The sequence below is a fragment of the Oncorhynchus gorbuscha genome, linkage group LG09 (assembly GCF_021184085.1).
Source record: "Oncorhynchus gorbuscha isolate QuinsamMale2020 ecotype Even-year linkage group LG09, OgorEven_v1.0, whole genome shotgun sequence".
Taxonomy (NCBI): domain Eukaryota; kingdom Metazoa; phylum Chordata; class Actinopteri; order Salmoniformes; family Salmonidae; genus Oncorhynchus; species Oncorhynchus gorbuscha.
Window position 1 is genome coordinate 1,248,495 of NC_060181.1, and position 21,228 is coordinate 1,269,722.

The 21,228-nt window shown below is 40.9% G+C and overlaps 1 protein-coding gene and 1 long non-coding RNA gene across 3 annotated transcripts in view; both read right to left on the reverse strand.

Annotated features, from left to right (window-relative positions):
• Window positions 1–5,352: 5,352 nt before the first annotated feature.
• Window positions 5,353–7,219, reverse strand: LOC124043119. Of its 2 annotated transcripts, none has more exons than XR_006840272.1 (3): window positions 6,222–7,219; window positions 5,778–6,187; window positions 5,353–5,685 (listed from the first exon to the last, which is right to left on the reverse strand). It is a non-coding gene; the product is annotated as an uncharacterized LOC124043119 (long non-coding RNA). The 2 variants fall into 2 exon arrangements; XR_006840271.1 differs by having other exon boundaries at window positions 5,353–5,666; window positions 5,759–6,187.
• A 6,244-nt stretch (window positions 7,220–13,463) lies between these two features.
• fam91a1 (family with sequence similarity 91 member A1) overlaps window positions 13,464–21,228 on the reverse strand; it is a 96,688-nt gene continuing 88,923 nt past the window's right edge. The window contains 3 exon segments of the mRNA XM_046361336.1: window positions 13,464–13,904; window positions 19,878–19,947; window positions 20,095–20,218. Of these exon segments, the coding sequence (XP_046217292.1) occupies window positions 13,716–13,904; window positions 19,878–19,947; window positions 20,095–20,218 (383 nt within the window). The 3' untranslated portion in view covers window positions 13,464–13,715.

Genomic DNA, 21,228 nt, shown 5'->3' on the forward strand with positions numbered 1-21,228 from the left:
GAACTCTTTGGCCTGAATGCCAAGAGTCACGTCTGGAGGAAACCTAGCACCATCCCTACGGTGAAGCACGGTGGTGGCAGCATCATGCTGTGGGGGTGTTTTTCAGCAGCAGGGACTGGGAGACTAGTCAGGGTCGAGGGAATGATGAATGGAGCAAAGGGCAGAGAGATTCTTGATGAAAACCTGCTCCAGAGCACTCAGGACCTCAGACTGGGGTGAAGGCTCACCTTCCAACAGGACAACGACTCTAAGCACACAGCCAAGGCAACACGTGAGTGGTTTCAGGACAAGTCTCTGAACGTCCTTGAGTGGCCGCGCCAGAGCCTGAACTTGAACCTGATCGAACATCTCTGGAGAGACCTGAACATTGCTGTGCATCGACGCTCCCCATCCAACCGGACAGAGCTTGAGAGGATCTGCAGAGAAGATCGGGAGAAACTCCCCAAATACAGGCGTGCCAAGCTTGTAGCATCATACCCAGGAAGACTGCTTCAACAGCTTTGGCAGTAAAGGGTCTGAATACTTATGAAAATGTAATATTTCGTGTTTTTAGTTTAATAAATTAGCAAAAAACTCTAAAACCTGTTTTTACTTTGTCATTATGAGTAAAGGGTCTGAATACTTATGAAAATGTAATATTTCATGTTTTTAGTTTAATAAATTAGCAAAAAACTCTAAAACCGGTTTTTGCTTTGTCATTATGGAGTATTATGTGTAGATTGATAAGGCAGGAAAAAACAATGTAATCCATTTTTTAGAATCGTAAAATAAATTATTATGTAACGTTACAAAATGTGGAAAAAGTCAAGGGGTCTGAATATTTTCTGAAGGTGCTGTAAACTCCAAAATTAAACTAATTCTAGTAATGGCCTTGTTATTGTGGACTGTATTATTATACATACCGGGTGGACTGATGGTGCACCTCAAACGTTCTATCCATGAGTTTGGGAGAGGACGTACAGACTTAGGCAATGCTGTTGGTTCATTCATTGTGCAGGGCGGCTAACAGTCAGCCTATAATTATAGTGAATTTGTATTTGATTTTGAATAGCCTAGTAATAGGGATTTTTTTTCTAATATTTTCATAATTAAAAGTCTAACATTACCGTTGGCTACAGAATATCTCACCCCTGTGATTCCATCTCTCTCTCCTTCATTCCTTTCTGGGGGGTGTAGAGAGAGGGGCTGTCCACAGTTTAATGAAACATGTTACGATCAATGTTCCTAAACACATGTTTTCCCAAATGAAGCACTGGATAGCTACAGGGACAGGGTAGGAGAGCCCATGGCTTACAGAGTACTGGGTAGCAGGAACAGGGTTGGACAGCCCATGGTATACAGAGTACTGGGTATCTGCAGGAACAGGGTTGGAGAGCCCATGGCTTACAGAGTACAGGAACAGGGTAGGAGAGCCCATGGCTTGCAGAGTACAGGAACAGGGTAGGAGAGCCCATGGTATACAGAGTACAGGAACAGGGTAGGAGAGCCCATGGCATACAGAGTACTGGGTAGCTGCAGGAACAGGGTTGGAGAGCCCATGGTATACAGAGTACTGGGTAGCTGAACAGGGTAGGAGGGCCCATGGCATACAGAGTACTGGGTAGCTGCAGGAACAGGGTAGGAGAGCCCATGGCATACAGAGTACTGGGTAGCAGGAACAGGGTTGGACAGCCCATGGTATACAGAGTACTGGGTAGCTGAACAGGGTTGGAGAGCCCATGGCATACAGAGTACTGGGTAGCAGGAGCAGGGTAGGAGCGCCCATGGTATACAGAGTACTGGGTAGCTGAACAGGGTAGGAGAGCCCATGGTATACAGAGTACTGGGTAGCTGCAGGAGCAGGGTAGGAGCGCCCATGGTATACAGAGTACTGGGTAGCTGAACAGGGTAGGAGAGCCCATGGCATACAGAGTACTGGGTAGCTGCAGGAACAGGGTAGGAGAGCCCATGGCATACAGAGTACTGGGTAGCAGGAACAGGGTTGGACAGCCCATGGTATACAGAGTACTGGGTAGCTGAACAGGGTTGGAGAGCCCATGGCATACAGAGTACTGGGTAGCAGGAGCAGGGTAGGAGCGCCCATGGTATACAGAGTACTGGGTAGCTGAACAGGGTAGGAGAGCCCATGGTATACAGAGTACTGGGTAGCTGCAGGAGCAGGGTAGGAGAGCCCATGGCATACAGAGTACTGGGTAGCTGAACAGGGTAGGAGAGCCCATGGTATACAGAGTACTGGGTAGCTGCAGGAGCAGGGTAGGGGTGTCCATGGTTTACAGAAGAGGTCGTGCTCCTCGAACAGTGGTTGATGTGTGAAGTGAAATAACCAGAAGAGTATTCTACCCAGCATGACTGAAAAACAACCTGCCAGAAGAGTATTCTACCCAGCATGACTGAAAAACAACCTGCCAGAAGAGTATTCTACCCAGCATGACTGAAAAACAACCTGCCAGAAGAGTATTCTACCCAGCATGACTGAAAAACAACCTGCCAGAAGAGTATTCTACCCAGCATGACTGAAAAACAACCTGCCAGAAGAGTATTCTACCCAGCATGACTGAAAAACAACCTGCCAGAAGAGTATTCTACCCAGCATGACTGAAAAACAACCTGCCAGAAGAGTATCCTACCCAGCATGACTGAAAAACAACCTGCCAGAGTTCCTCCATTCACTATTGGAGCGCATACAGCTTGTCTTTCCCTCCTGCCCTGGTTCCTGCCTATTTGATAATGGGCCAATCAGAACTCAATTTACATTTTAGTAAAGTTGAGAGTACATTGATTATAGCGTGATGGGAAAAAAATATGATCACTTGATGAGAGAACATGTGCAGGCAAGGAACAGAGCACAAGTTATTTTTCAAATCATCACTAGTCTACAGTAGCATTATGCAGACCACATCACTAGTATATAGTAGCATTATGCAGACCACATCACTAGTATATAGTAGCATTATGCAGACCACATCACTAGTCTATAGTAGCATTATGCAGACCACATCATCACCAGTCTATAGTAGCATTATGCAGACCACATCACTAGTCTATAGTAGCATTATGCAGACCACATCACCAGTCTATAGTAGCATTATGCCGACCACATCACCAGTCTATAGTAGCATTATGCAGACCACATAATCACCAGTCTATAGTAGCATTATGCAGACCGTATGCAGTTTGTTTAGATTTCTAAGACATTCTAAGGGTTGTATCATTCACACAGCCTTGTTTCAGGATGGTAAGTTGGTGGTTGAAGATATATCTCTTCTCTCTATCTCTCTAGTGGTGTGGGGGCTGTGCTTTGCCAAAGTGGGTGGGGTTATATCCTGCCTCTTTGGCTCTGTCCGGCGGTATCATCGGATGGGGCCACAGTGTCTCCTGACCCCTCCTGTCTCAGCCTCCAGTATTTACCTGGCATGATGACTCCTTTCTGTCCCCAGTCCACCTGGCTGTGCTGCTGCTCCAGTTTCAACTGTTCTGCCTGCGGCCATGGAACCCTGACCTGTTCACCGGACATGCTACCTGTTCCAGACCTGCTGTTTTCAACTCTCTAGAGACAGCAGGGGTGGTGGAGATACTCTGAATGACCAGCTATGAAAAGCCAACTGACATTTACTCCTGAGGTGCTGACTTGCTGCACCCTCGACAACCACTGTGATTATTATTATTTGACCATGCTGGTCATTTAGGAACATTTTAACATCTTGGCCATGTTCTGTTATAATCTCCACCCGGCACAGCCAGAAGAGGACTGGCCACCCCACATAGCCTGGTTCCTCTCTAGGTTTCTTCCTAGGTTCCTGCCTTTCTAGGGAGTTTTTCCTAGCCACTGTGCTTCTACATCTGCATTGCTTGCTGTTTGGGGTTTTAGGCTGGGTTTCTGTACAGCACTTTGAGATATCAGCTGATGTAAGAAGGGCTTTATAAATACATTTGATTTGACACAAAGTTGAAGACAACATGAATGATAAACTACCTACAATCTAACCAGACAACATGAAGGATAAACTACCTACAATCTAACCAGACAACATGAAAGTTAAACTACCTACAATCTATCCAGACAACATGAAAGTTAAACTACCTACAATCTATCCAGACAACATGAAGGATAAACTACCTACAATCTAACCAGACAACATGAAAGTTAAACTACCTACAATCTAACCAGACAACATGAAGGATAAACTACCTACAATCTAACCAGACAACATGAAAGTTAAACTACCTACAATCTAACCAGACAACATGAAAGTTAAAACTACCTAACCAGACAACATGAAGGATAAACTACCTACAATCTAACCAGACAACATGAAAGGATAAACTACCTACAATCTAACCAGACAACATGAAAGTTAAACTACCTACAATCTAACCAGACAACATGAAGGATAAACTACCTACAATCTAACCAGACAACAAACTAAAAAATGATACATTTTCAAGATATGGACCAAGAACAACAAGAATGTATTGCAACGAGTTACATTTGTAAAGCACATTGATACAGGTTCAGTATAAACTCATCCATACATGCAGTACAGTAACTAGTAGACAATTCATCATGACATTCCTGCAGCTGCACCTCTTCCTTCTGCAGCCTGCCCTCAACCCTGTCTGTCTGCATCCCAATTATCTACCCTTCTGACCCAAGTGTACACTTCCCTTCACTCAAATGCTTGGGGAGAAGTGCACAAGTGTACACTTCGCAGAGAATTGGGAGTATGTCCCAAATGACACCCTATTCCCTACATAGTGCACTCCTTTATACCACAGCCCTATGGCACCCTATTCCCTACATAATGCACTCCTTTATACCACAGCCCTATGGCACCCTATTCCCTACATAGTGCACTGCTATTGACCAGAGCCCTGGAATAGGGTGCCATTTGACACTTATCCACAGCATTCCTGTCTGTCGTCCTCAGGTGACCCACTTCCTTTCCTCTACGCCCCCTGGGGACATGGCACATTGTGCTTCCTGGTAATTACTGTGGCTGAGAGAGCTGCTGGCCAATCAGACGGCCTGATGGAGGGAAGCAAAGCCTAGGGAAGTACCTAATGCATTCACCAGACAACAGCATCTAGCACCGCTCAAACTAATGTGATCCAGTCACCACCAAGCAGAATAACAATACATGACAACATACCAGAAACCAAATGACAGCGATAACCTGTAAATTACAGAGATAACTTTAGAATAACTAGAAATATTTACAGAGATACACATACCAGAAACCAAATGACAGCGATAACCTGTAAATTACAGAGATAACTTTAGAATAACTAGAAATATTTACAGAGATACACATACCAGAAACCAAATGTCAGCGATAACCTGTAAATTACAGAGATACCTTTAGAATAACTAGAAATATTTACAGAGATACACATACCAGAAACCAAATGACAGCGATAACCTGTAAATTACAGAGATAACTTTAGAATAACTAGAAATATTTACAGAGATACACATACCAGAAACCAAATGACAGCGATAACCTGTAAATTACAGAGATAACTTTAGAATAACTAGAAATATTTACAGAGATACACATACCAGAAACCAAATGACAGCGATAACCTGTAAATTACAGAGATACCTTTAGAATAACTAGAAATATTTACAGAGATACACATACCAGAAACCAAATGACAGCGATAACCTGTAAATTACAGAGATAACTTTTTAGAATAACAGAGATAGAAATATTTACAGAGATACACATACCAGAAACCAAATGACAGCAGAGATAACCTGTAAATTACAGAGATACCTTTAGAATAACTAGAAATATTTACAGAGATACACATACCAGAAACCAAATGACAGCGATAACCTGTAAATTACAGAGATACCTTTAGAATAACTAGAAATATTTACAGAGATACACATACCAGAAACCAAATGACAGCGATAACCTGTAAATTACAGAGATACCTTTAGAATAACTAGAAATATTTACAGAGATACACATACCAGAAACCAAATGACAGCGATAACCTGTAAATTACAGAGATAACTTTAGAATAACTAGAAATATTTACAGAGATACACATACCAGAAACCAAATGACAGCGATAACCTGTAAATTACAGAGATACCTTTAGAATAACTAGAAATATTTACAGAGATACACATACCAGAAACCAAATGACAGCGATAACCTGTAAATTACAGAGATACCTTGACAGCGATAACCTGTAAATTACAGAGATACCTTTAGAATAACTAGAAATATTTACAGAGATACACATACCAGAAACACATTTGTTTGGGAGGGTAGGATGTTACATTTATTTTATTATTACATATTTATTTATACTTTTTACATTTCATTTTGTAATAATCAGAACACATATCTCAGGACAGTGAAGAAAATGTGGAGGAATGTCATGTTTTGTACCAACTTAATAAAATACAACAGCATCAATATTATTATTCAGTCCCATTAAACAAGCAACAACAAAGACTCCTAAAACGCAAGGTTGACATTATATAAAACTATTGGTACCTCTATAACACTGTGGAGGAGGTTAGGAGTGAGGCATGGAGGGAGGGGGTTGGGACTGATGTATTGATAAATGGCTACCAGACAGATAGGGGTCTGATAGATTGATAGGCGACTAGTTATGGAAGGTAGGGGTCAATAATAGATCAATCCATCGATAGCCGACTATGTATGGAGGATAGGGGTCAATAATAGATCAATCCATCGATAGCAGACTATGTATGGAGGATAGGGGTCAATAATAGATCAATCCATCGATAGGAAACTAGTTATGGAAGGTAGGGGTCAATAATAGATCAATCCATCGATAGCAGACAAGTTATGGAGGATAGGGGTCAATAATAGATCAATCCATCGATAGGAGACGATGTATGGAGAATAGGGGTCAATAATAGATCAATCCATCGATAGCAGACCATGTATGGAGGATAGGGGTCAATAATAGATCTATCCATCGATAGGAGACTAGTTATGGAAGGTAGGGGTCAATAATAGATCTATCCATCGATAGCAGACTAGTTATGGAAGGTAGGGGTCAATAATAGCAGGAGGTATTGGGTAGGTGACTAGTTATGGAAGGTAGGGGTCAATAATAGATCAATCCATCGATAAGAGACTAGTTATGGAAGGTAGGGGTCAATAATAGATCAATCCATCGATAGGTGACTAGTTATGGAAGGTAGGGGTCAATAATAGCAGGAGGTATTGGGTAGCAGGAGGTATTGGGTAGTTATGGAAGGTAGGGGTCAATAATAGATCAATCCATCGATAGGAGACTAGTTATGGAAGGTAGGGGTCAATAATAGATCAATCCATCGATAGGAGACTAGTTATGGAAGGTAGGGGTCAATAATAGATCAATCCATCGATAGCAGACCATTTATGGAGGATAGGGGTCAATAATAGATCTATCCATCGATAGCAGACCATGTATGGAGGATAGGGGTCAATAATAGATCTATCCATCGATAGCAGACCATGTATGGAGGATAGGGGTCAATAATAGATCAATCCATCGATAGGAGACTAGTTATGGAAGGTAGGGGTCAGTTATGGAAGGTAGGGGTCAATAATAGATCAATCCATCGATAGGTGACTAGTTATGGAAGGTAGGGGTCAATAATAGCAGGAGGTATTGGGTAGGAGACTAGTTATGGAAGGTAGGGGTCAATAATAGATCAATCCATCGATAGGAGACTAGTTATGGAAGGTAGGGGTCAATAATAGCAGGAGGTATTGGGTAGGAGACTAGTTATTCAAGGTAGGGGTCAATAATAGCAGGAGGTATTGGGTAGGAGACTAGTTATTCAAGGTAGGGGTCAATAATAGATCAATCCATTGATAGGAGACTAGTTATGGAAGGTAGGGGTCAATAATAGCAGAAGGTATTGGGTAGGTGACTAGTTATGGAAGGTAGGGGTCAATAATAGCAGGAGGTATTGGGTAGGTGACTAGTTATGGAAGGTAGGGGTCAATAATAGCAGGAGGTATTGGGTAGGTGAGTAGTTATGGAAGGTAGGGGTCAATAATAGCAGGAGGTATTGGGTAGGTGACTAGTTATGGAAGGTAGGGGTCAATAATAGCAGGAGGTATTGGGTAGGAGACTAGTAATGGAAGGTAGGGGTCAATAATAGATCAATCCATCGATAGGTGACTAGTTATGGAAGGTAGGGGTCAATAATAGCAGGAGGTATTGTGTAGGTGACTAGTTATGGAAGGTAGGGGTCAATAATAGATCAATCCATCGATAGGTGACTAGTTATGGAAGGTAGGGGTCAATAATAGCAGGAGGTATTGGGTAGGTGACTAGTTATGGAAGGTAGGGGTCAATAATAGATCAATCCATCGATAGGTGACTAGTTATGGAAGGTAGGGGTCAATAATAGCAGGAGGTATTGGGTAGGTGACTAGTTATGGAAGGTAGGGGTCAACAACAGCAGGAGACATTGGGTAGGAGACTAGTTATGGAAGGTAGGGGTCAACAACAGCAGGAGGTATTGGGTAGGATACTAGTTATGGAAGGTAGGGGTCAATAATAGCAGGAGGTATTGGGTAGGAGACTAGTTATGGAAGGTAGGGGTCAATAATAGCAGGAGGTATTGGGTAGGAGACTAGTTATGGAAGGTAGGGGTCAATAATAGCAGGAGGTATTGGGTAGGAGACTAGTTATGGAAGGTAGGGGTCAACAACAGCAGGAGGTATTGGGTAGGAGACTAGTTATGGAAGGTAGGAGTCAACAACAGCAGGGGGTATTGGGTAGGAGACTAGTTATGGAAGGTAGGGGTCAACAACAGCAGGAGGTATTGGGTAGGAGACTAGTTATGGAAGGTAGGGGTCAACAACAGCAGGAGGTATTGGGTAGGAGACTAGTTATGGAAGGTAGGGGTCAACAACAGCAGGGGGTATTGGGTAGGAGACTAGTTATGGAAGGTAGGGGTCAACAACAGCAGGAGGTATTGGGTAGGAGACTAGTTATGGAAGGTAGGGGTCAACAACAGCAGGGGGTATTGGGTAGGAGACTAGTTATGGAAGGTAGGGGTCAACAACAGCAGGAGGTATTGGGTAGGTTGATGAGGTGATCGTGTAAACGCACAGACAATGGTCTCTACACACTCATCATGCTTCACTAGGACCTCTTGATAATATTTTTTTCTACATCGTCATCAACAACAATAAACAACCACTATGGGGTCAAAATGGGGGGACAGAACACATCCATCCAAATAAAGAGAGAAAGATAGAACAGAGAAGAACAGAGTACGGCTATTAAGAGTGTACTAATGAGTTGCTGCTGCTACTGCTACTGTTACTACTACTACTACTGTTACTACTATTTCTACTGCTGCTACTACTGTCCGAGGAGCATTATGAATAGACAGCGTCATAGCTAGAACACAGATTCTAATATGGTTCTTCTCTGTGAGGGACTAGGTCCAGGTCCAGGCTTTGGTGCTGTCTGGATAACCCAAGCAGACCTGGGTTCAAACAGGATTAGATTTCTTTGAATATTTGAGCTGTGCTTTATTGAGCTTGGCTGGCACAGTGGAACCAACGACAGTCTCAAAAAAACGAATCTGGTTACTCCAGCCAGGCATAAAGAAAACAGATACTAGTTTAACCCAGGTAGGTCTGAACCAGCATTGACGCCGTCACTAAGTAACACTAGCCGTCGCTATAAACAGAGATCTTAAACTGGCCGAGGGAGTGGAGTGCCCAGTCTGTACAGGACTGGTCAGAGATAAAGATATAGAAGTCTACTGGGCATGACAGAGATCTTAACAAACTGGCCGAGGGAGTGGAGGGCCCTGTCTGTACAGGACTGGTCAGAGATAAAAATATAGAAGTCTACTGGGCATGACAGAGATCTTAACAAACTGGCCGAGGGAGTGGAGGGCCCTGTCTGTACAGGACTGGTCAGAGATAAAGATATAGAAGTCTACTGGGCATGACAGAGGATGATGTCATAATAATTAAGGTAGAAAAATACAAATAAAAGACGAAAACAAAATAGATAAATAAAAACCCAAAGTAAAATTTTACCACAAAACAAAAATGTGGTCTTTGGTGTTCCCTCAGTCAAACAGAGAGGGAAATGTCTTGCATAAAGCAGTGGGGTGGGGGGGCGGTAGCTAGCTCAGGTCAATCTCTCCTCTGATCCGAGGTTGATCTAAACCCCCCCCCACCAACCAACCGGCGTCCAGTTCCTGAACAAAACACCAACTACTACTGGCTGATAGAGTGAACTGCACCTTGGGGAATCATGACACAGGCAACAACAATACCTTTGTGGTTGAAAGTAAACTAGGTTGAAAAGGGAACAGGGTTTTGAGTCAACATGCTGTATGATGGATCCATAGGCTATAGAAGAGAAGAGCACTACACCAGTCTCACTGTGACATTTAAAGACATCTCAATAAGAAGTACAGTGGGGCAAAACAAGTATTTAGTCAGCCACCAATTGTGCAAGTTCTCCCACTTAAAAAGATGAGAGAGGCCTGTAATTTTCATCATAGGTACACTTCAACAATGACAGACAAAATGAGAAAAAAATCCAGAAAATCACATTGTAGGATTTTTTATGCATTTCTTTGCAAATGCATTAAAAATCGTGAAAAATAAGTATTTGGTCACCTACAAACAAGCAAGATTTCTGGCTCTCACAGACCTGTAACTTCTTCTTCCTCTGTCCTCCACTCGTTACCTGAATTAATGGCACCTGTTTGAACTTGTTATCAGTGTAAAAGACACCTGTCCACAACCTCAAACAGTCACACTCCAAACTCCACTATGGCCAAGACCAAAGAACTGTCAAAGGATACCAGAAACAAAATTGTAGACCTGCACCAGACTGGGAAGACTGAATCTGCAATAGGTTGGTTTGAAGAAATCAACTGTGGGAGCAATTATAAGGAAATGGAAGACATACAAGACCACTGATAATCTCCCTCGATCTGGGGCTCCACGCAAGATCTCACCCCGTGGGGTCAAAATGATCACAAAAATCCCAGATCCACACGGGGGGACCTAGTGAATGACCTGCAGAGAGCTGGGACCAAAGTAACAAAGCCTACCATCAGTAACACACTACGCTGCCAGGGACTCCTTTGGTGCCAGACGTGTCACCCTGTTTAAGCCAGTACATGTCCAAGCCCGTCTGAAGTTTGCTAGAGAGCATTTGGATGATCCAGAAGAAGATTGGGAGAATGTCATATGGTCAGATGAAACCAAAATATAACTTTTTGGTAAAAACTCAACTCGTCGTGTTTGGAGGACAAAGAATGCTGAGTTGCATCCAAAGAACACCATACCTACTGTGAAGCATGGGGGTGGAAACATCATGCTTTGGGGCTGTTTTTCTGCAAAGGGACCAGGACGACTGATCCGTTTAAAGGAAAGAATGAATGGGGCCATGTATCGTGAGATTTTGAGTGAAAACCTCCTTCCATCAGCAAGGGCATTGAAGATGAAACGTGGCTGGGTCTTTCAGCATGACAATGATCCCAAACACACCGCCCGGGCAAGGAAGGAGTGGCTTCGTAAGAAGCATTTCAAGGTCCTGGAGTGGCCTTGCCAGTCTCCAGATCTCAAACCCATAGAAAATCTTTGGAGGGAGTTGAAAGTCCGTGTTGCCTAGCAACAGCCCAAAAACATCACTGCTCTAGAGGAGATCTGCATGGAGGAATGGGCCAAAATACCAGCAACATTGTGTGAAAACCTTGAGAAGAATTACAGAAAACGTTGACCTCTATCATTGCCATCAAAGGGTATATAACAAAGTATTGAGATAAACGTTTGTTAGTGACCAAATACTTATTTTCCACCATAATTTGCAAATAAATTCATTAATAATCCTACAATGTGATTTTCTGGAATTTTTTTCTCATTTTGTCTGTCATAGTTGAAGTGTACCTATAATGAAAATTACAGGCCTCTCATCTTTTTAAGTGGGAGAACTTGCACAATTGGTGGCTGACTAAATACTTTTTTGCCCCACTGTAAGTATTTTCAGATTCTTTTTTTTGCATGGGGGTGGGTGGGTTTCTAAACTTAGGCAAATAGAAGGAGGAGGGAGGGGTTGGGTTGGTTCGTCTAGTGTGGGGAGTCTACAGCAGGGATGGCCAACTGTCATGGGACCGAAGTGGCTCGAGGGTCAGCGTACCCATCATGCAGGGCCGAAGTGGCTCGAGGGTCAGCGTTCCCATCATGCAGGGCCGAAGTGTCTCGAGGATCAGCGTACCCATCATGCAGGGCCGAAGTGGCTCGAGGGTCAGCGTTCCCATCACGCAGGGTCGAAGTGGCTCGAGGGTCAGCGTACCCATCATGCAGGGCCGAAGTGGCTCGAGGGTCAGCGTAGCCATCATGCAGGGCCGAAGTGGCTCGAGGGTCAGCGTTCCCATCATGCAGGGCCGAAGTGTCTCGAGGATCAGCGTACCCATCATGCAGGGCCGAAGTGGCTCGAGGGTCAGCGTTCCCATCATGCAGGGCCGAAGTGGCTCGAGGGTCAGCGTTCCCATCATGCAGGGCCGAAGTGGCTCGAGGATCAGCGTTCCCACGCAAGATTTTCTAACGAATATACTGCAATTCCACACATTTTCAGGGTGGGGAGAAATGTTTGCAGTTTTTAATATATCTGAATGAGAGTAACTAACATAATCAATGGGTTGTCCATGCCTGCTCTACAGACACTAACTAGTCAAACCATTCCAGGCTTAGTCCATCAAAAACACCTACTGAGGTCAGCAAAATAATACAGTTATTTGTGAATCTTTTTCTATTATTCAGCAAATGTTTTAACCATTGAACGTAGACTTTAAAGGGAACTTCTATTGAACTCTATGGACTCAATATTACAGTGTTGTCAATACTTTTGATAGTTTCCTATGTTTTCTGGATGCCCTGAAGCAGTGGTTCCCAAACAGGGGTACTAAGACCCCTGGGGGTATTTGGTCTATCCACAGGGGTTACTAGAGAAGACTTGTGAGACCACAGGCCTAATGTTAAAATCCTCATGATGGGGTACTAGGACCCCTGGGGGTATTTGGTCTACCCACAGGGGTTACTAGAGAAGACTTGTGAGACCACAGACCTAATGGTAAAATCCCTATAAGGTCTGGTCTTTCTGCAGGGCTGAGAGGTGGAGGGGTCTATAAGGGCTAGTATTTCTGCAGGGCTGAGAGGTAGAGGGGTCTATAAGGTCTGGTCTTTCTGCAGGGCTGAGATGTGGAGGGGTCTATAAGGTCTGGTCTTTCTGCAGGGCTGAGATGTGGAGGGGTCTATAAGGTCTGGTCTTTCTGCAGGGCTGAGATGTGGAGGGGTCTATAAGGTCTGGTCTTTCTGCAGGGCTGAGAGGTGGAGGGGTCTATAAGGTCTGGTCTTTCTGCAGGGCTGAGAGGTGGAGGGGTCTATAAGGTCTGGTCTTTCTGCAGGGCTGAGATGTGGAGGGGTCTATAAGGTCTGGTCTTTCTGCAGGGCTGAGAGGTGGAGGGGTCTATAAGGTCTGGTCTTTCTGCAGGGCTGAGAGGTGGAGGGGTCTATAAGGTCTGGTCTTTCTGCAGGGCTGAGATGTGGAGGGGTCTATAAGGTCTGGTCTTTCTGCAGGGCTGAGAGGTGGAGGGGTCTATAAGGTCTGGTCTTTCTGCAGGGCTGAGATGTGGAGGGGTCTATAAGGTCTGGTCTTTCTGCAGGGCTGAGATGTGGAGGGGTCTATAAGGTCTGGTCTTTCTGCAGGGCTGAGATGTGGAGGGGTGGAGGTGCTCGTCCACTCCACTCCCTCAGCTGTCCATCCTTGAAGATGAGGTTGAGAGCGGGCAGCGGAACACCAGACTCGGCCGGGGGCTGGCTGAGAGGACCGGACACTCCACTGTCAGGGTCGGGCTGACCCTGGCTGCCATCCTATAAGACACACAGGTCAGGGGTCAAAGGTCAGTTGTTGATAACACAGTACATTAGGCACCAAAAGGAAAAAAACTGAATAAAACAGGGCAGGAATTGTCCATTAAGAAATACCTGGAATTATCCAATACGAAACCCTAATGTACATTTTCCATTGCAAACCATTTAAAAACGTTTTCTGTTGTGTGCCCTTATGAACACGACCCAGGTACTTTCATGTAGTTTGTTACCAGTACTAAGGAGCCAGCTCTTTCATGTAGTATGTTACCAGTACTAATGAGCCAGCTCTTTCATGTAGTATGTTACCAGTACTAATGAGCCAGCTCTTTCATGTAGTATGTTACCAGTACTAATGAGCCAGCTCTTTCATGTAGTATGTTACCAGTACTAATGAGCCAGCTCTTTCATGTAGTATTTTACCAGTACTAATGAGCCAGCTCTTTCATGTACAGTGCCATGAAAATTATTTGACCCCTTTATGATTTTCTCTATTTAAAATAAAAATTGACAGTGTTCCAGACCACTGTGTGACCACGGTCTCTGTAGCCGATGTGAGCAAGACCTTTAAACAGGTCAACATTCACAAGGCCACAGGGCCAGACGGATTACCAAGGTGTCTACTCAGAATATGCGCTGAACAACTGGCAAGTTTCTTAAGTGAAATGTTCAACCTGCCCCTGACTGAGTCTGTAATACCTACATGTTTCAAGCAGACCCACCATAGTCCCTGTGCCCAAGAACACCGAGGTAACCTGTCTAAATGACTACCACCCTGTAGCACTCACATCCGTAGTCATGAAATGCTGGGAATGGCTCTCCTCAATGCCATTAAATGAAAGTCCAAATATGGGGAGTACTTTCCCATGGGACGGGACGTGTTGATCTTACTCGTTTGGTCTACTCTAGATCTTTCTCTCTCCACCCTTTGCCCACATTGTGTAACAGCCGGAGTGTTGGAACAGCGAGCTTGGTGCGAAAGGGGATGTCCTGGAATAATATTTGATATAGATCTACAGTTAGACTGGACATAAATAACAAAATCACTAGAATGACCGGGTCTGCATACTGGGATTCCTTATTATTTGGCCCTAGTGTGAAGGGAGATTATAAATGAGGATTCTGTATTCTTTTCAAAGCTGGTGTGATGTATAAATCAGATACCCATCATCAGTTATTGCAGGTTCCTCAAATGATATTGGTAATGCTATATAATATATTATAATATAATAATAATAATATTATAACAAGGATGACATGGGGACTATTTTCTGTTTTGCCAAATAGGCAACGTGTGAGTAATGAACATTAAGAACTCTGTTTTGTAGTTCTCGGATGAGGCAGGGCTTGAAAACTGATAAGGACTACAAAGGGAAACCCAGCCGTGAGCTGCCCAGTGACGCGGGCCTACCAGACGAGCTAAATGCCTTTTATGCTCGCTTTATTAAGGCAAGCAACACTGAAGCATGCATGAGTGCACCAGCTGTTCACACTCCACACTGCCCTTTCCCACCTAGACAAAAGGAACACCTGTTTGAGAATGCTGTTCATTGACTACAGCTCAGCATTCAACACCATAGTGTCCGCAAAGCTCATCACTAAGCTAAGGACCCTGGGACTAAACACCTCCCTCTGCAACTGGATCTGGACTTCCTGATGGGCCGCCCCCAGGTGGTAAGGGTAGGCAACAACACATCTGCTATGCTGATCCTCAACACTGGAGCTGTGTGCTGAGTCCCTTCCTGTACGACCTGTTCACCCACGACTCCAACACCATCATTAAGTTTGCTGACAACACAACAGTGAGCACCGACAATGATGAGACAGCCTATAAGGAGGATGTCAGAGACCTGGCTGTGTGGTGCAAAGACAACAACCTCTCCCTCAACGTGATCAAGACAAAGGAGCCGAGCACGACCCCATTAACATCGATGGGGCTGTAGTGCAGCGGGTCGAGAGTTAAGTTCCTTGGTGTCCACATCACTAACAAACTATCATGGTCCAAACATACCAAGACAGTTGTTAGGAGGGCATGACAACACCTTTTCCTCTTCAGGAGACTGAAAAGATTTGGGATGGGTCCCCAGATGCTCAAAAGGTTCTATAGCTGCACCATCGAGAGCATTCTGACCGGTTGCATCACCGCCTGGTATGGCAACTGCTCGGCATCTGACCATAAGGAACTACAGAGGGTAGCGTGTATGGCTCAGTACTTCCTGACATCAGGACCTATATACTAGGCGGTGTCAGAGGAAGGCCCCCAAAATTGTCAAAGACTCCTGTCACCCAAGTCATAGACTGTTTTCTATGCTACTACACAGGAAGTGGTACCGGAGCGCCAAGTCTAGGACCAAAAGGCTCCTTAACAGCTTCTATTCCCAAGCCAGAAGACTGCTGAACAACTAATCAAATAGCCACCCAGACTACTTACAATGACCCCCCTTTGTTTTTACACTACCACTACTCTCTGTTTATTATCTATGCATATACACTTTACAAATTTCGTCGATTGACTCGGTACCGGTACCTCCTGTATTTAGCCTTGTTATTGTTATGTACATTTCTTGTGTTACTTTTTGATAATGTAGATGTAGTTTTACTTTAGTATATTTAGTAAATATTTATTGAACTACATTGTTGGTTACGGGCCTGTAAGTAAGCATTTCACGGAAAGGTCTACACCTGTTGTATTCGGCACATGTGACAAATAAAATCAGATTTGATTTGTGAGTAATGAACATTAAGAACTCTTCTGGTTGTCTCGCTCCCATTACTCTTCCCAGTACCTTCTCTAGTTTTACTGACATTCTGAAATCAAAATAGGTCTTTCCTCTATTGTGATGTGAATGTGAATAAGTGATACTACAAAGTTTTTGCTTTGTATATTGATATTTGTATATGTATATAGATAAATGGATATTTGTATATTGATATTTGTATATGTATATAGATAAATGGATATATGTATATAGATAAATGGATATTTGTATATTGATATTTGTATATGTATATAGATAAATGGATATTTGTATATTGATATTTGTATATGTATATAGATAAATGGATATTTGTATATTGATATTTGTATATGTATATAGATAAATGGATATTTGTATATTGATATTTGTATATGTATATAGATAAATGGATATATGTATATAGATAAATGGATATTTGTATATTGATATTTGTATATGTATATAGATAAATGGATATTTGTATATTGATATTTGTATATGTATATAGATAAATGGATATTTGTATATTGATATTTGTATATGTATATAGATAAATGGATATATGTATATAGATATATGGATATATGTATATTGACAAATGGATATATGGATATTTGTACATGATATATGGATCATGATATACGTACAGTGGGGCAAAAAAGTATTTAGTCAACCACCAATTGTGCAAGTTTATTTTAGGAAAGAATGAATGGGGCCATGTATTGTGAGATTTTGATTGAAAACCTCCTTCCATCAGCAAGGGCATTGAAGATGAAACGTGGCTGTGTCTTTCAGCATGACAATGATCCCAAACACACCGCCCGGGCAATGAAGGAGTGGCTTCGTAAGAAGCATTTCAAGGTCCTGGAGTGGCCTAGCCAGTCTCCAGATCTCAACCCTGTAGAAAATCTTCGGAGGGAGTTGAAAGTCTGTGTTGCCCAGCAACAGCCCCAAAACATCACTGCTCTAGAGGAGCTCTGCATGGAGGAATGGGCCAAAATACCAGCAACAGTGTGTGAAAACCTTGTGAAGACTTACAGAAAACGTTTGACCTCTATCATTGCCATCAAAGGGTATGTAACAAAGTATTGAGATAAACTTTTGTTATTTCCCACCATAATTTGCAAATAAATTCATTAAATATCCTACAATGTGATTTCCTGTTTTTTTTCTCATTTTGTCTGTCATAGTTGAAGTGTACCTATGATGAAAATGACAGGCCTCTCTCATCTTTTTAAGTGGGAGAACTTGCACAATTGGTGGCTGACGAAATACTTTTTTGCCCCACTTTATGTATATGGATATATTGATATTGATATATGGAAATATGTATAAATATGTATATTGATATATGTATATTGATATATGTATATATGTATATTGATATATGTATATATGTATATTGATATATGGATATATATATATTGATATATGTATATTGATATATGTATATTGATATATGGATATATATATATTGATATATGTATATTGATATATGTATATTGATATATGTATATTGATATATGTTGATATATGTATATTGATATATGTATATTGATATATGTATATATGGATATATGTATATGGATATATGTATATGGATATATGTATATTGATATATGTATATTGATATATGTATATTGATATATGTATATATGGATATTGATATATGTATATATGGATATTGATATATGTATATATGGATATTGATATATGTATATATGGATATTGATATATGTATATTGATATATGTATATATGGATATTGATATATGTATATATGTATATTGATATATGTATATCGATATATGTATATATGGATATTGATATATGTATATATGGATATTGATATATGTATATTGATATATGTATATATGTATATTGATATATGTATATATGGATATTGATATATGTATATATGGATATTGATATATGTATATATATATATTGATATATGTATATTGATATATGTATATTGATATATGGATATATATATATTGATATATGTATATTGATATATGTATATTGATATATGTATATTGATATATGTTGATATATGTATATTGATATATGTATATTGATATATGTATATATGGATATATGTATATGGATATATGTATATGGATATATGTATATTGATATATGTATATTGATATATGTATATTGATATATGTATATATGGATATTGATATATGTATATATGGATATTGATATATGTATATATGGATATTGATATATGTATATATGGATATTGATATATGTATATTGATATATGTATATATGGATATTGATATATGTATATATGTATATTGATATATGTATATCGATATATGTATATATGGATATTGATATATGTATATATGGATATTGATATATGTATATTGATATATGTATATATGTATATTGGATATATGGATATTGATATATGTATATATGGATATTGATATATGTATATATGTATATTGATATATGTATATTGATATATGTATATGGATATATGTATATGGATATATGTATATGGATATATGTATATGGATATATGTATATTGATATATGTATATGGATATATGTATATGGATATATGTATATTGATATATGTATATTGATATATGTATATGGATATATGTATATGGATATATGTATATGGATATATGTATATGGATATATGTATATGGATATATGTATATGGATATATGTATATGGATATATGTATATGGATATATGGATATTGATATATGTATATGTATATATGTATATATGTATATTGATATATGTATATGTATATATGTATATGTATATATGTATATATGTATATTGATATATGTATATGTATATATGTATATTGATATATGTATATGTATATATGTATATTGATATATGTATATGGATATATGTATATGGATATATGTATATGGATATATGTATATGGATATATGTATATTGATATATGTATATGTATATATGTATATGTATATATGTATATATGTATATTGATATATGTATATTGATATATGTATATTGATATATGTATATGTATATATGTATATTGATATATGTATATGGATATATGTATATGGATATATGTATATGGGGGTTCTGGCTGGGCGCTTGAGGTGTGGCAGCATGGAAACAGGTTTATGAGACTGGACCACTTTCAGTGTTCTGGTCCGATTGGCTGGTTTGATTTGAGTGCTCTTCAAGTGGCAGCAAGGTGTAATACAATAGAAAGCAGCTCTTACCTGGAACGACTGAACAAAACTCAGAACATTCAATGATAGTGTTCGGCTGGAATGAAGTAAGTCTTGAAGGCTGAAACAACAAAGAATTACACCTTCATCCTTCTTTTAAGTTGACACTTTTTAAGATAAACCCCCCCCCCAAAACAACCTCTAGTCTTTTTCCATTTCCCAACCAGGCCATAAAAAAAACAGGCTCTTTATGTTGTTCTTCCTGTACCTGTCTTTGCTACAGAGGCCGTGCGAGGCGATCTTTCGGCATATTTTGCGGTTGAGCTCGGAGCTGAAGAGAGGCATCCCAAAGCACAGCTCTAGAGGGACCCAGTCATCTTCTGTCAACGGCACTGCAGGGGGGGTACCAAACATTACATCATCAAACGGGGACAAGAAGAGAGATAAATCCTGTATGCTCTAGTCGGCTGGCCCTCGCTACATATTTGTCGCCAGACCCACTGGCTCCAGGTCATCTACAAGGCCATGCTAGGTAAAGCTCTGCCTTATCTCAGTTCACTGGTCACGATGGCAACACCCATCCATAGCACGCGCTCCAGCAGGTGTATCTCACTGATCATCCCTAAAGCCAACACCTCATTCGGCCGCCTTTCGTTCCAGTTCTCTGCTGCCTGTGACTGGAACGAATTGCAAAAATCGCTTAAGTTGGAGACTTTTATCTCCCTCACCAACTTCAAACATCAGCTATCTGAGCAGCTAACCGATCGCTGCAGCTGTACATAATCGATTGGTAAATAGCCCACCCATTTTCACCTACCTCATCCCCATACTGTTTTTATTTTTTACTTTTCTGCTCTTTTGCACACCAATATCTCTACCTGTACATGATCATCTGATCATTTATCACTCCAGTGTTAATCTGCAATATTGTAATTATTCGCCTACCTCCTCATGCCTTTTGCACACATTGTATATAGACTCCCCTTTTTTTCTACTGTGTTATTGACTTGTTAATTGTTTTACTCCATGTGTAACTCTGTGTTGTCTGTTCACACTGCTATGCTTTATCTTGGCCAGGTCGCAGTTGTAAATGAGAACTTGTTCTCAACTAGCCTACCTGGTTAAATAAAGGTGAAATAAAAAATAAAATTAAAATAAAATCACAGAACGGAACGTGAGAGTATAAGAATATAGAATAGATTAGAATAAAACCAAGGATGGAAATTCCCTTTTGACCTCTCAGTGACACAGACTCACTAAAAACACATGAACAATATATACTGTACACTGAGTGGACAAAACATTAGGAACACCTACTCCCTCCATGACATAGACTAACCAGGTGAATATATATACTGTACACTGAGTGGACAAAACATTAGGAACACCTACTCCCTCCATG